Source organism: Hetaerina americana, unplaced genomic scaffold (genome assembly GCF_022747635.1).
Source record: "Hetaerina americana unplaced genomic scaffold, ioHetAmer1.1.p SCAF_3, whole genome shotgun sequence".
NCBI classification, from domain to species: domain Eukaryota; kingdom Metazoa; phylum Arthropoda; class Insecta; order Odonata; family Calopterygidae; genus Hetaerina; species Hetaerina americana.
This window is the reverse complement of record NW_027286874.1, coordinates 49,343,667-49,356,272: the sequence shown is the minus strand read 5'-3', so window position 1 is coordinate 49,356,272 and position 12,606 is coordinate 49,343,667. Positions and strand designations below refer to the sequence as shown.

At 33.9% G+C, this 12,606-nt stretch overlaps 1 protein-coding gene across 1 annotated transcript in view; it reads right to left on the bottom strand.

The window, feature by feature from the left end:
* The window catches only part of LOC139690028 (solute carrier family 53 member 1-like), a 37,772-nt gene extending 28,168 nt beyond the window's left edge, over positions 1-9,604 (bottom strand). The window contains exons 1-7 of the mRNA XM_071587210.1: positions 9,536-9,604; positions 9,152-9,305; positions 6,628-6,899; positions 5,162-5,423; positions 4,224-4,591; positions 3,889-4,036; positions 3,574-3,768 (exon numbers count right to left, since the gene is read on the bottom strand). Of these exons, the coding sequence (XP_071443311.1) occupies positions 3,574-3,768; positions 3,889-4,036; positions 4,224-4,591; positions 5,162-5,423; positions 6,628-6,899; positions 9,152-9,305; positions 9,536-9,604 (1,468 nt within the window). The remainder of the gene's footprint in view (positions 1-3,573; positions 3,769-3,888; positions 4,037-4,223; positions 4,592-5,161; positions 5,424-6,627; positions 6,900-9,151; positions 9,306-9,535) is intronic.
* Between the last annotated feature and the right edge of the window lie 3,002 nt (positions 9,605-12,606).

Genomic DNA, 12,606 nt, shown 5'->3' with positions numbered 1-12,606 from the left:
TGTAAAAATAGCTGCAAACAAATGTCGCACACTAAAAGAACTAAGATTATATCAAAGATGAAATGCAGAAGCAACATAATGGAAAGTCACTCAAATGATGTGATTGAAACAGTAATATTTAGAGATTGTGACATCACTATTGCAATGACCCATTCACAACAAATTAATACATTTGTATCCATCAATACCAGGTTGCAATCATGACGGAATGGTTGCTGTTTATAAAAGTCCACAATAGTGTATGTATTTATTCATGCAAAAGTCAGAAAATATCTAATAATATTTTTAATCTTAAAATATTGGATCAAAGAAAAATATCAAGAAGAAAAATTGCATACAAAACTTTGGACAAGCAAAGCAAATGAGTAAAACAAAATTTAGGATATGGCAGCATTATGAAGAAAGATAGAAATATCTGAAGAATAAAATTACAGAAACAGCATAAAGTCAACTTATAAGTTAGCTGCCATCATTTAGCCATCAATAATAGTGCTCATAGGAAAACTTTAAAGAAAACAAGGTAAATATAGGAATCCAGGGAACCAAGATGAGAAATTCCTCTGCAAGAAGTTAAGACCAATGGATTCAAGAGTCTATGAAGGCAAAGGGATAGTGGACTGAAAGCTGTGGCGAATAAATCAGTAAAAACATGAAGAAAGAAAACACAGAACCGAGTGCATGCTACTGGAGAGTCATTCAGAGAAAGTTAAACTAAATGTAGAAATAGCAGAAATATATGTATTAATGAAAGATGAAGACAGGAAATGAAAGGTATAATTTCTTGAATAACTATTTCAAGAGCCAAAGCCACTGGAAAACTATTTAATAAAATATAAGAGAATGTAATGGCATCACCAGGGTGATAAGGTTGGAGGGGGAGGGAAAACTGGTATTAAGTATCCCATAAAACATGGAAATATTGAATATTCACTCTTACAGAACTGAACAAAATTTCAGCAAATAAAATGTTCTTCTATTTTCTTGGTTAAGATTTACATTTCTTCACAGGAGAGATTCAGGGTAAAGAATTTATGATGGCCGTTTCTGATTCTTAAATTTTACCACCTCAAGTCTTCATATTTTGTATAAAACAGTAACATTAAAGAGGCATTGTAGTAATTCTCAACACTCTGACTAGATAGATCAAGGTATCAAATCACCCCTTTAAATTAATATCAAAAGTCATCAGTTCTATCCTACATACATTGAGTTGGACTTAGAATGGACTACCCACCCTTGCTACACCTTTTTGCCTATACCACAGAGAGAAAGTTTGATAAAGATAGCATTTTGTGCCATTATATTCTAGGATGTGAATTTGGCTCAATAATCAAAGAGTAGGAGGAAAAAAAGATGATCAGATCTGAAAGACATCAAGTAGTTTTGAGATGAAATTAAATTGAATTCAAGGTAATTCCGTCGTCCATATTAATGAAAGGCAGTTATGATGATGGAAAACTACCAGATATATCTGAGAAGAACATCATAATTTCAATGAGAAAGAAAGGTAGTCAAGAAATGTGAGGAACACTGAACATTGGACCTCCATATTGAGGGCTTCCACATACTCTTTTCACCTTCCCTGAACCTGTTCCACTTTCATTAATAACTTTTTTTTCTAATTTCATATGGTTGGTAGTTTTTCCTGTGTTAACTTTTGACAACACCCTTGCCTTCTTTCCAACATTTCCCTGTCTCTGAGATCTTTTCTGCATCTTTGCACTACTTTTTTCACTGTCTTATTGGTAGCATTAGTTTTAGGTGAGGCGACCGACAGCTGAGGTCATTTGCCCCATTAGGGATGGATGGAAAAGGAGGAAGGGTGGAGAGAAACCCAGCATTGGCATTAGCCTACACTCAACAAAAGGCGCCAAGGGGTTCGCAGCTTAATATACCATTCAACAGACTGTGCACTCACTCAAAGTGCTCTCCACAAAGCAACTCAAGTAGGGATCGGAATATCATTGACAAATATCTACCATCTAGAGTATTCAAACCTGGGCCCTCAGGGTACAAAGCCAGTATGTTAGTCACCACACTATCCTGATCCTTGACTATATTGGTTTCTGGACAAATTTTATTATTTAGTGTTCTAGACATCTTACCTTATTCCATGTTCATATTCCTCCATTTTATCCTCTCTTCCATTCTCCTTATAATACTACCTATGATCCATAGCTTCTATATTTTCTTCAGTTTTACTGCTCCTTTTGTTTACTTTGCAGCCCTTCTAATGTTTTTGCATTAAATTGAATCACTACTAAATAATAATATTAAGTTGTATATTTGTTTGGGAAGCTGTATGAATTGGTGGCACTGCTCCTAATATCTATGTCTATCCATAATCTAATCCAACTGACCTCTCCCTGTTTCTCTGAACATTTCCCATATGTCCCATTAGCATCCTAACAATTCAGTTTCCTATTCCAACCAGTGTTATCTCTTAAAAGTGCTGTATAACATTTCTACATTTTCCTTTATCATACTGTTGACTCAGCTATTCAAGTATTTCACGAGATGATAGCAACAGAGACATTGCCTCCCCCTCTGCTGGGCACAAAACCCACCAAGTGGGCTCAGTCCCTAGGATTCATCATCCATCAGAATGAGCATCAAAGGAATTAAAAAAATTAAAATGCTTCCTAAAATGAACTGATCCAATCCACAAGTGACATGATAGTTATATAAGAGAATTATACTTTCTATTTCATGCATCCTCAAGTGCATGACTCAAACTCTCCAAAGGCATAATATAAAAAACAATTGTAAAATTTTAGTATGTGGGAAAGAGAAGATAAAAGTAGATGTTGAATTAAAAGGAAATAAATTAGACAAGTGGACTATTTCAAACTGGTATTTTGGAAGCAACACAGTATAGAATAGAAAAATCTTGATGGTATCAAGTACAGAAGGGGCAATGGTAATAAGTCAGAAAAAGAGGAAAGGGTCACGTAGAGATTCACATAGAAAAGAATAATGAAATGGTGAGTGGACACCTTGAAGCATAGTTTTTTCAGGAGCATATTAAGAGTTAAAATATAAGTTGAGGTCCTATGAGGTAGACTCATGGCCAAGTCATTAGGTAAAATAAAGAAGGATGTAGGAAAAAAGGGTTACATGTACACAAGAAAATTATCATTGCATTGTAAGGAATAGGGTTTTGTGGTCAACCAATCATTTAATTTCAATGAAATAACTAGGAATAAATGAGTTAAAAATGATTTTGATTTAAAAAGAAATTCATTGTTATTTCTGCCAAAGCCATTATACATTGAAAGTGTTAGTGAAAAAAATATATGAGCATTTGCATTGATGACATTAGTAAGACAAGCATCAAACTAGTTATGTAATAGATTCTAAACTGAAACCGCTGAAGATGCAAACTATCTGGAATTGAATTTTTACAACACTTTAATGGAAATTTAGGAACCAGGACTCAAACATGGGAAATTTAGTGTTTGATGATGTGCTAAGGAATTCAGTAAATTGCCTGCAATAGCAGGGGTGTGAAACTAGTGTAAAAGTATCCACATAATGACTATACCAGTTTAAATGTAATATAAAACAATTCACCTTCATATGCCTTGTGCAGACCTAAAAATCCAAAGACAAAGAAAACAGTGCTATATTTTGCAGCATTCAATAGATGTGGAAAAGCATCTCTTGTATCTCTAAAACGTCGACAGCATTGAGCAAATCTAAGCCATGCAGGAAATGCTGCCAGAATAGACCTAGCAACATAAGCATCTTCAAAACACTGAGAAGTATCTGAAATAGATTAATTGGCCCAATCAGTTGACTCCTTTGGATAACCATTTTGTTAACTCAAATCATGAGCTTTACTATATAAATTATTTCATATAAATTCTTTCAAGAATATAATACAACCTCCAGCAGAATTCCAATTGTCATTTGTGGCATAAAAACAGAAAAAGTAATGGAAATCAAGCAGAGCAAACCACAGGCTGTTCACTTGATCAGCAAGCCAAAAATCAGGAAAATTCACATGAAACATCGGGGCACATAACATTCTTGTCTGTATATGTGAAAAAAAACATATGCCTAGCTCTAATACTTTTCATAAACTTGGAATTAAATTAAAATTAAGTACTTATATATACTCTTTCTGACCATAGTAGTTTTCTATAATGTATGCATATTATAATGCATAAATTTCATAGCAAGTCAATACTGACATTATTAATTGAAAATAGTTTACTTACCATAATTTTGAGTAACCAGAAGCGTGCTTCATATCTAAATATCCTTATTGGATTCAGTAAAAATGCCGTAACAATGACCATTAAACCTAATGGAAAAGCATATGCAGGCACACCAAGTGAGGAGGAGTAGAGAAATCCCAAAACACTTAGAGTCCAAGCAACACCAAAGATCGATGCAAATTCAAGTAGATGCTGTGCTGATAGATGATTACGTGGATCCAACTCAAATATAAGAACATGATTGACTCCAACAGACTGCCATAAATGTACATTAATTCCCAAGAGCAAGATAAATTCCACCAGAACAAGTGGTCCTCTATACATTCTGAGTGCCACATGCCAGTCATCAATCCCGTGATGGAATATAGCTGTAGGTGGAATAAAAAAAATTGAGTCATTTCTAATGAAAAGTAATAATCTTTGGGTCCTCTAATAATCAAATTGTGAATCTAGTAATTTCAATGTGTGACCAACAGTATCTTTGTGAAAGCATGTCCTACAAAGTATTATAAAAAAATAACTATTTTTGAGATAGTGGGAGTGACTATCATGGATATAATTGAAGAGTAACAATGAAAATCTTCAATGATATAATAATTATTAATATATTCATTTAAAGCTGACACAAATAATTTGGAATTAATTCCACTCAATTATATGGAATTTCAACAAAGCTAGCTTACTATTTGAAATCCAAAATCACATAGGGAAATGCTTCTGTAAGCTAAATCACTGTGAAAATTTCTTAAACATGTATACAGTCTCACATGTAAATTCTTATATGCCACAATGGATGCTAAGTTATTTCCATTTCTAATCCAATGATAGTATTGTGAATTATTTAGGAAGATGGTATCCGAATGAGGTATTTCATTCTGATTCGATTCAAGAATTTTGTAGGAATATGTTAACAATGCATAGAGATATATATTGCTCACCAGACAACACAGCTGCTATAAATAGGATAATCAGGGATCCAGAAAATAATCCCACTTTAAAAATAGTCCAATGTGAATGTCTTTCACCTAAAGGTGGAACTCTCAGTCTTTTCATAGCCTTTGTACGATCGCCACCCTCTAACTTCCAAGTAACAGTTTCTTCTGTCTCACGAAGAAGACGATCTAAGTCCTTGTTAACATGAAAATGAGCAGGGGACACATTCTCTTGCCTCCAAAATAGTCCTGAATTGGTATGCAGCAACTTAAATGTAAAAATAATTATGCATGTAACATGTCATCCTGAGTACTCCAATGCATGTGAAGGGTGAAAACAATTATAATATGGATTTAATTAAAAGTTTTTTAAAATGCGGAAAAGATAACAAGAGCATGTTCTCAAAGCTGCAAACTAATTTGAATTTCCTCTGAAAACAATCATAAACATCATATAAAATGTTATAGCAGACACCTTTATCATTTAGATAAATGATACATTAAATAACTATATTTTGTATAGCTAGGCCACAATCAAGCAAATTATTATTGCTTTTAATTTGCCTTCTAGCTTGAAGAAGCAACCTCTAAGATGACAGTATGTGATCCAACCAGTGAGTAGTTCCCACCATTAGTACTCCAGGTGTCAGAGGTGTGGCAGATATTAGCTCTCCCTTACTTACATTGTGGATACAATGATACAAAATTTTAATCTTAGTAAAAATGGCCCTACTTTATGTTTTTCTCTTGCTCTGTCTTTCCTCCTATATTCCCCTTTTTCCCATTCTGTTCTTTTAGTTCCCTTCCCTTTTTTCCCATCCAAGTATCATTCTTCTCCCAGCCACAAGCAGTTACATACTGCCCTTGTACACAATGGGGCCTAAGGACCATTATACTCAATGGATAAATAAAACAAAAAACCCTTAAAAGTTTTAAATTTTCCTTTGGGTAAAGTCATTTCATACTATCACAATCATATTAAGCACTACTGCTACGGGTAGAACTCACCACAAACTAGAACAAAAGACATGTAAAATTCACAGATCCATGATAGGGAGTCAATTCCTTCTATTATGGCACTATATGGTACCAATGAGTTTTCTATTTCCCAAATAATTGAACCACTCAAATTTTATAATGGGTTCCTTCTAGTTATTAACTGGAATTTGATCCCAAGATTCTCCAGTCAGTGACTAAACACTCTACCCACAGGACTGCAATACCTCCTATATTACCACCAAGTGTTATTTAAATAAGGTGACTTGGAAATGCAATAATTGTGCTCTAGAATTTTTGTTGTCTTTAATCTCACACTCCACTGTCATTCATGACCGATTTGATCTTTTCAGAACCAGGCAGTACTCATTTACCTTTGGTTACAAGGTAAATGAGGACCAAGTTCCCAAAATCAAGAGTTAAGACATGAGAAAATCAAAATTTGATTTCAGGAAATAAAATTATGGAAATGTTACCTTATCATGTTTCTTCATTATCTTTTCAAATCCTGTGCAGTTCAGGTTTTGGTAGTTTTGCAAAAGTATCAAACTGAGATAGAATTCACTGAAGGCCAATTTCAGCTCCCGGAGTTTGCTTGAAGATGCCTGAAGATTCTTTATTGCATCTTTTCCTTCTTGGTAAGATTTTTTTATCAGTGATGTAATTCTTGATTCAGTTGGGCCTTCAATAGTTTTTTTAAGCTCGCTTTGTAATGTTGCCATTTTCCTCGTTGACTCAGCAAGTTTTTCTGCCATGAGCATACAAAACAAAAGGTTTCAGGAAATATTCTATGCATGCCAGGACATTCATATATTCTCTTCCTTTAACAGCATATTACCTACCAAAACATTATTGCAATACCTGAGGTGGTAAGAGAGCAATGTGAGAGCAGGTTACTTGATTATTTTACTGCTAAATAAGATAAGAAATTCTGTCATTTTTTGATTTAATTAAGTGCATAATTTCATGTCAGTCATTAAAAAAAATCATGTGTGTGTGTGTGTGTGTGTGTATATATATATATATATATATATATATATATATATATATATATATATATATATATATATATATATATATATATATATATATATATATATATATATATATATATATATATATATACATATATATATATATATATATATATATATATATATATACATATATATATATATATATATATATATAATCGAGAGGAATGTAGAATACAACCAGGAGGTATTTGCCTCTTTTGTAGATTTCGAAAAAGTGTTTGATAGAGTGAATTGGAAAAAACTAATGGGTGATGACCAAGCTTTAGTTTGTCAGTCAGCCAAGGGGCTGCAAGCATTGCTTAGTGAATTGGAAATTCAGTGCGACAGGTATGGGATGAGAATCAATATTAATAAAACAAAGTTTATGCGATTTTCTAGAAAGAAAAAGGCGAAGCTAAGCATTAGAATAGGAGGGCAAAAACTAGAGCAGGTAGAACAGTTTACGTATTTCGGAAGTGTTTTGGACCAACGCGGTCAAAACAGCAGTAGGGACATAAGGAGAAGAACTGCGCTAGGAGAAGAGGATTTAGCAAGGAGGAGGGAGTTAATGACACAGATGTTGAGTAGGGTTGTGAAGAAAAGACTTGCTGAAACTTTGATTTGGAGCGTGGCTATGTACGGCGCGGAAACGTGGTCACTGAAGCTGGATGATAGCAGTAGATTGGAGGCTTTTAAAATGTGGGTGTGGAGATGAATGGACCGAAAGGAAAACAAATGTGGAAGTACTAGGTATGGTGGGCGAGGAGAGGGGTTTGTTGGGAGAAATCCTATGGAGGCAGGAAAAGTGGATGAAGGGGGTATTGACCGGCAGTGGGATATTGAAGACTGTGAAGAAGTAATAGAGGGGAGAATGTTAAGCAGGTGAGGAAAGGGATGGAACAGGATAGGGATGTTGGACGGGATGAAGGGAGGAAGAAAGTACTCAAAGATGAAGAGGGACCTGATTTAGAGTAGGAGACTGGATTTTGTGTTTTGTTAGGAGTCCCAAAATGTTTATTTGTCCATCTGTTTGTCTGTGTCTATCCAAAAACCTACCTTAACCAGTAGATTCCCTAATAATAATAATTATATATATATATATATATATATATATATATATATATATATATATATATATATATATATATATATATATATATATATATATATATATAATTCATAATCTGCAAAACCACACCCATTAATAGTATTATTCTTAGTTTTCTATGGATAAACTATAAAATAAGTTAGAAAGAATCCAAAGACCTAACTGTATAATACTGAATTAAAATAATTTAATGGTTATTCTTAGGGAGCTTTTAGCATAAACCAAAGATAGCAGTTAATAACTTTAAAAGGGAAAATCTTATTTTTGTTACATCTAGATATTACCAAAGACTTTCGATATTATCATGCAATCATTGGGAAAATTTTAGATTTTTTGTGAATGTATGCCAACAGTAATTTTATCCTAATCGGTTTGATCATTGAAGCAGAAAATTACAAATATATACGAACAATGATCTATAATGATAGCTGCCATGTGAAGAGTAGATTGCCAATTCAATAATTGCGATCATGGGTGCCATGAGAATATTTCAAGGAGGTGCATTTGCACATCACTGGCCTATAAATCAAGTGGATGAGGGGAATCCAAAAAAAGGAAAATTTCATTAAGGCAGAATAAATATTTTTTAGTCACACCGAAACTCAATGCACAAATATTAATGAATGCTTGAGATAAAAATTTGGAACATTCATTTTAGAAAAAACAGATTTTTTTCAGTGCATCCTCTTCTGGTTGCACTATCCTGCGAGTGGTAGAGACAGTTATTATCACTGTACTAGAATCTTGATCAAGACTACTTTAGAATAAAAGTTTTTCTTCAAATCTCTCCATAAAGAATGCTATAATTTCGTTCACAACAGAATTAAAACATATGATAAAAACAAACACCAATCCCAAAGAAAATTTATTAATTACCTGAGTAAAAGGTATCAATTTTTTTAAGCTCATTTTCACAGTATTGGAAAAATTTTTCATCAAAATTTCTAAAATGTCGTGTCACTTCTTCTTCATCAACAACTTCAGAGGATGGTGCTTCTTCCACTGCTACATAAAGAAAAGCTTTCATTTCCTTTAATTTAAAAAAATAATATTTTAAATAGCATTAGTCAATGTAGGTTCAAGTCATGTGACATCTTCGCATCATCTATGAAAAATGATGACTAACACTCATATAATGAAATACTTAATTCAGGCTTCAATCAACCACACTTACATAAAGGCAGCCAAAATTCCATCGGTTAAAAAATAATCTTAACTGCATATTAAATGAAATGAAAGATAATTATAATCAAAAAGTACCTCATAGTTTATATACTGCTTTCTCCATTCAGGAGTGATGTTTGATGCCAAGGTCTCTCCAAATTTCATTGTTTCTTCTTTTTTAATATAATCCAAGTTTAAAAATCTTAATTTTTTATAATGAGCAAATCTTATTCCATAGTTCACGATTAACCTTGCTAATTATATAACACTGATTGCTTAGGACCAAATAGAAAGTTTTGGAGACTCAAATGCAAAGTTATCCAAAAATTCCAATGCTTGTCTTCTCCCAATGCCTCCTCTCTTCAAATTAAGTCCTACTTCATTTAAAATACCAGACATATGTACATCCGGACAAATGCACGGCAGAAACCTTCTGTCATTCACATCCTTTATCTTTTCTTAAATGTCACGTTTTCAATTTCTCTCTGAGAGATTACTAGAGCTTTAATGGCCGCTAATTCTTCGTGAAAACATGGCAATCCAAATTATTTAGCCCTTCAAATGACTAAGAAAAGCAGCGTAAGGCTTAAAAAGAACCTGAGGGAACGATCATTTCAGCAAAAATTATAAATACTGTTCTATCGATGAATTTAGATGAATAAATACATTTCTTCCCCATTGAGGTTACTTACATTAATGAGATTAAATTTTTCTCTGGAACATCACGACTCCATTTATTTCTCTTTGAAAACGTTAGAGGAATTTGTATGTAATTAATTCCTCAATATGTTTCGATCCAAGTTGTAATCAATTTTGAATTGCCGCCAACTAGTCACTAGATGCCGCGGCGAAAATTTTTATAATGAGAAATTTATTAGTTCCCACCGAATCTCACAAAATGTTTTATGGAAATGAAAGATTTAGTTTTGCAAATAAGAGCTTGAATTCATCGTCGAACCAACATCGTGATATGTCATTCGGCGAGGGGACGTGATTCACATGCTAATTCAAAATATTCACGAGCGGAAAGTCGTCAGGTATTAATTATGAAAAACGTGACGGTGAAACATGAAACACATCTTCATTCATGGACAATATTTAGTATCGATTTTTAGCGACGTATTTTTTAGCAGAGCCATCCTTAATCCCTCCGGTTTACAGCACATGTGAATGCTGCCATAGGTGGACTGTATTGGAGATCTGGTGTCTGATTTAGCGCTCATTAACTAGCAAACAAGGAAGTTTTGGAATGAAATCAACTTTGACTCAAGGTAATTAATCCTTTTACAAGAATCACCATGAATTCATCCATTTTAAAACACTCAGCAGCGAAATATCGATTTCACAGCAACGTGCTATGCACACTTCCATAAAAATTATATTTTAAAAGAGCGCGTGGTTATTACGGGAATTGCACACGTATAATTTTTAGTCATGAGGGGCACATACGTGGACAGACAATATTAATTAGTTGTTTTGTACCCTCCATGTGAAGTAGCACTCCAATAAAGTGTACTCTTTGCATAAATGCAAAGGGATTCTAAATGCATCCAAATTAAAACTCCGTCTTTTCAAGTCACGACCAAATAGTTTAATTGTACAATCTAGGCAATCAGTCATTCTATCTAAACTGAAAGAAATACCAAAACAGAATGAAAAAAAAGTAGAGGAAATAATGTTTGAATTTTTTGAGATGTCCCTCGCCATTCATAACCTTCCCTCACTCCCCACGGAAATATTTTTCTTCTCCTAAAAAGAATGATATTCTTGTTTGGTAAAAAATACCGATTTAATAAACTAAATCGGTAATTTGATTTGAGATACATTAGAAATCCAAAAAGATAGAGGGAGATCGTCTCACCTCGTCCCTCTTGGTTAGCACCCTTGACTTCACATTAGTTAGAACAGGGTACATTTTTGTAGACTCATCGGAGAAGTGATTAATAAATTTTTAATTAATAATCTATTAGAAATTGAAAAGGAAAACTAAAAAATCAGTGATGTCGTTACAATAAATTAATACACTAGCTTAGCAGGAATGTTACAGAAACTAGAAATGGAAGCACTTAAGTCTCAAAGATTAAATTTAGTAGAAGATATAGGGCATACAAGTATAATAAGAAGAGCATTAATGCTAATCGTAATGAAACCTGAGGGAATAAGGAATCATAATAGAAATTATTACCGTTGGATGCCTTCATCTGAGGCCAGTGGAAACCCATTGAATACTCTCACCATGACCAATCTGATTTTTAAAGAAGATTCCCTGTGAAAATTGAACCTAACTTAACAAATAACCCTCATATATTTTATAACAGTTAAGATGGTCCTTTGTACATTTTTTGGTGATGGTCCCTTGTCCATGAATATTATACATGCAATTTTTTATTGCCTGATTCAACATAAGTTTTTTGTAATTACATATGCCTCATGGGGCAAATTAAGAAGGACCTAAAACATGGAACCTATCAGAGGATGAAGGAATTAATACTAAATAGGGAAGAATGGAGGTCATCAGTTAACCAATTTTAGGATTGAAATACTGATGATGATACCTTTTTCTCATGCATTACAATACCTCAGCTCTTTGCATACCTTGCAGATATGCATACTGCATACCTTGGTGGTAGATTGCACCATATCATGTAAATGTCGATATAAGATTTCTTAAGATCAATTTAATCAGTATAAAACCATAAACACAGTAATCAACCCGAAAGTGGGTTTGGTAGGTGATGGTAGAGTTCACCCAGTACTAATCCCGACGGCGTGTGAAATTCACACATCAGGGTACGGGGGCCAGTTACTTTCCCTGTGCCGGTTATGGTTTCCCAGGAAAATCTGGTACCCGAAAAATCACATAGCTAGGGTGGAGCTGCAGGTGCCCAGAGTGCCTTGCCCGGAAATTGACCCCAGGCCCTTCTGGTCAGCAGTCCAGCGCTTTACCCCCAGGACTACCGCAACCCACTTAATCAGTATATAATGCCCAAATCATAGGATAAGACGGCAGTCGACATTTATAAGTTGCATGCCAAACTCCCAGTGGAGAAAGTTAAATGATCAGTTTGCATCACAAAATCATATATTTTAGAGAGTGTTCATTTTTAATGAATGGAATATGTTAAGTGACTTCTGCCCTATGTAGGAGCTGTGGAGGGAGGGAGGAT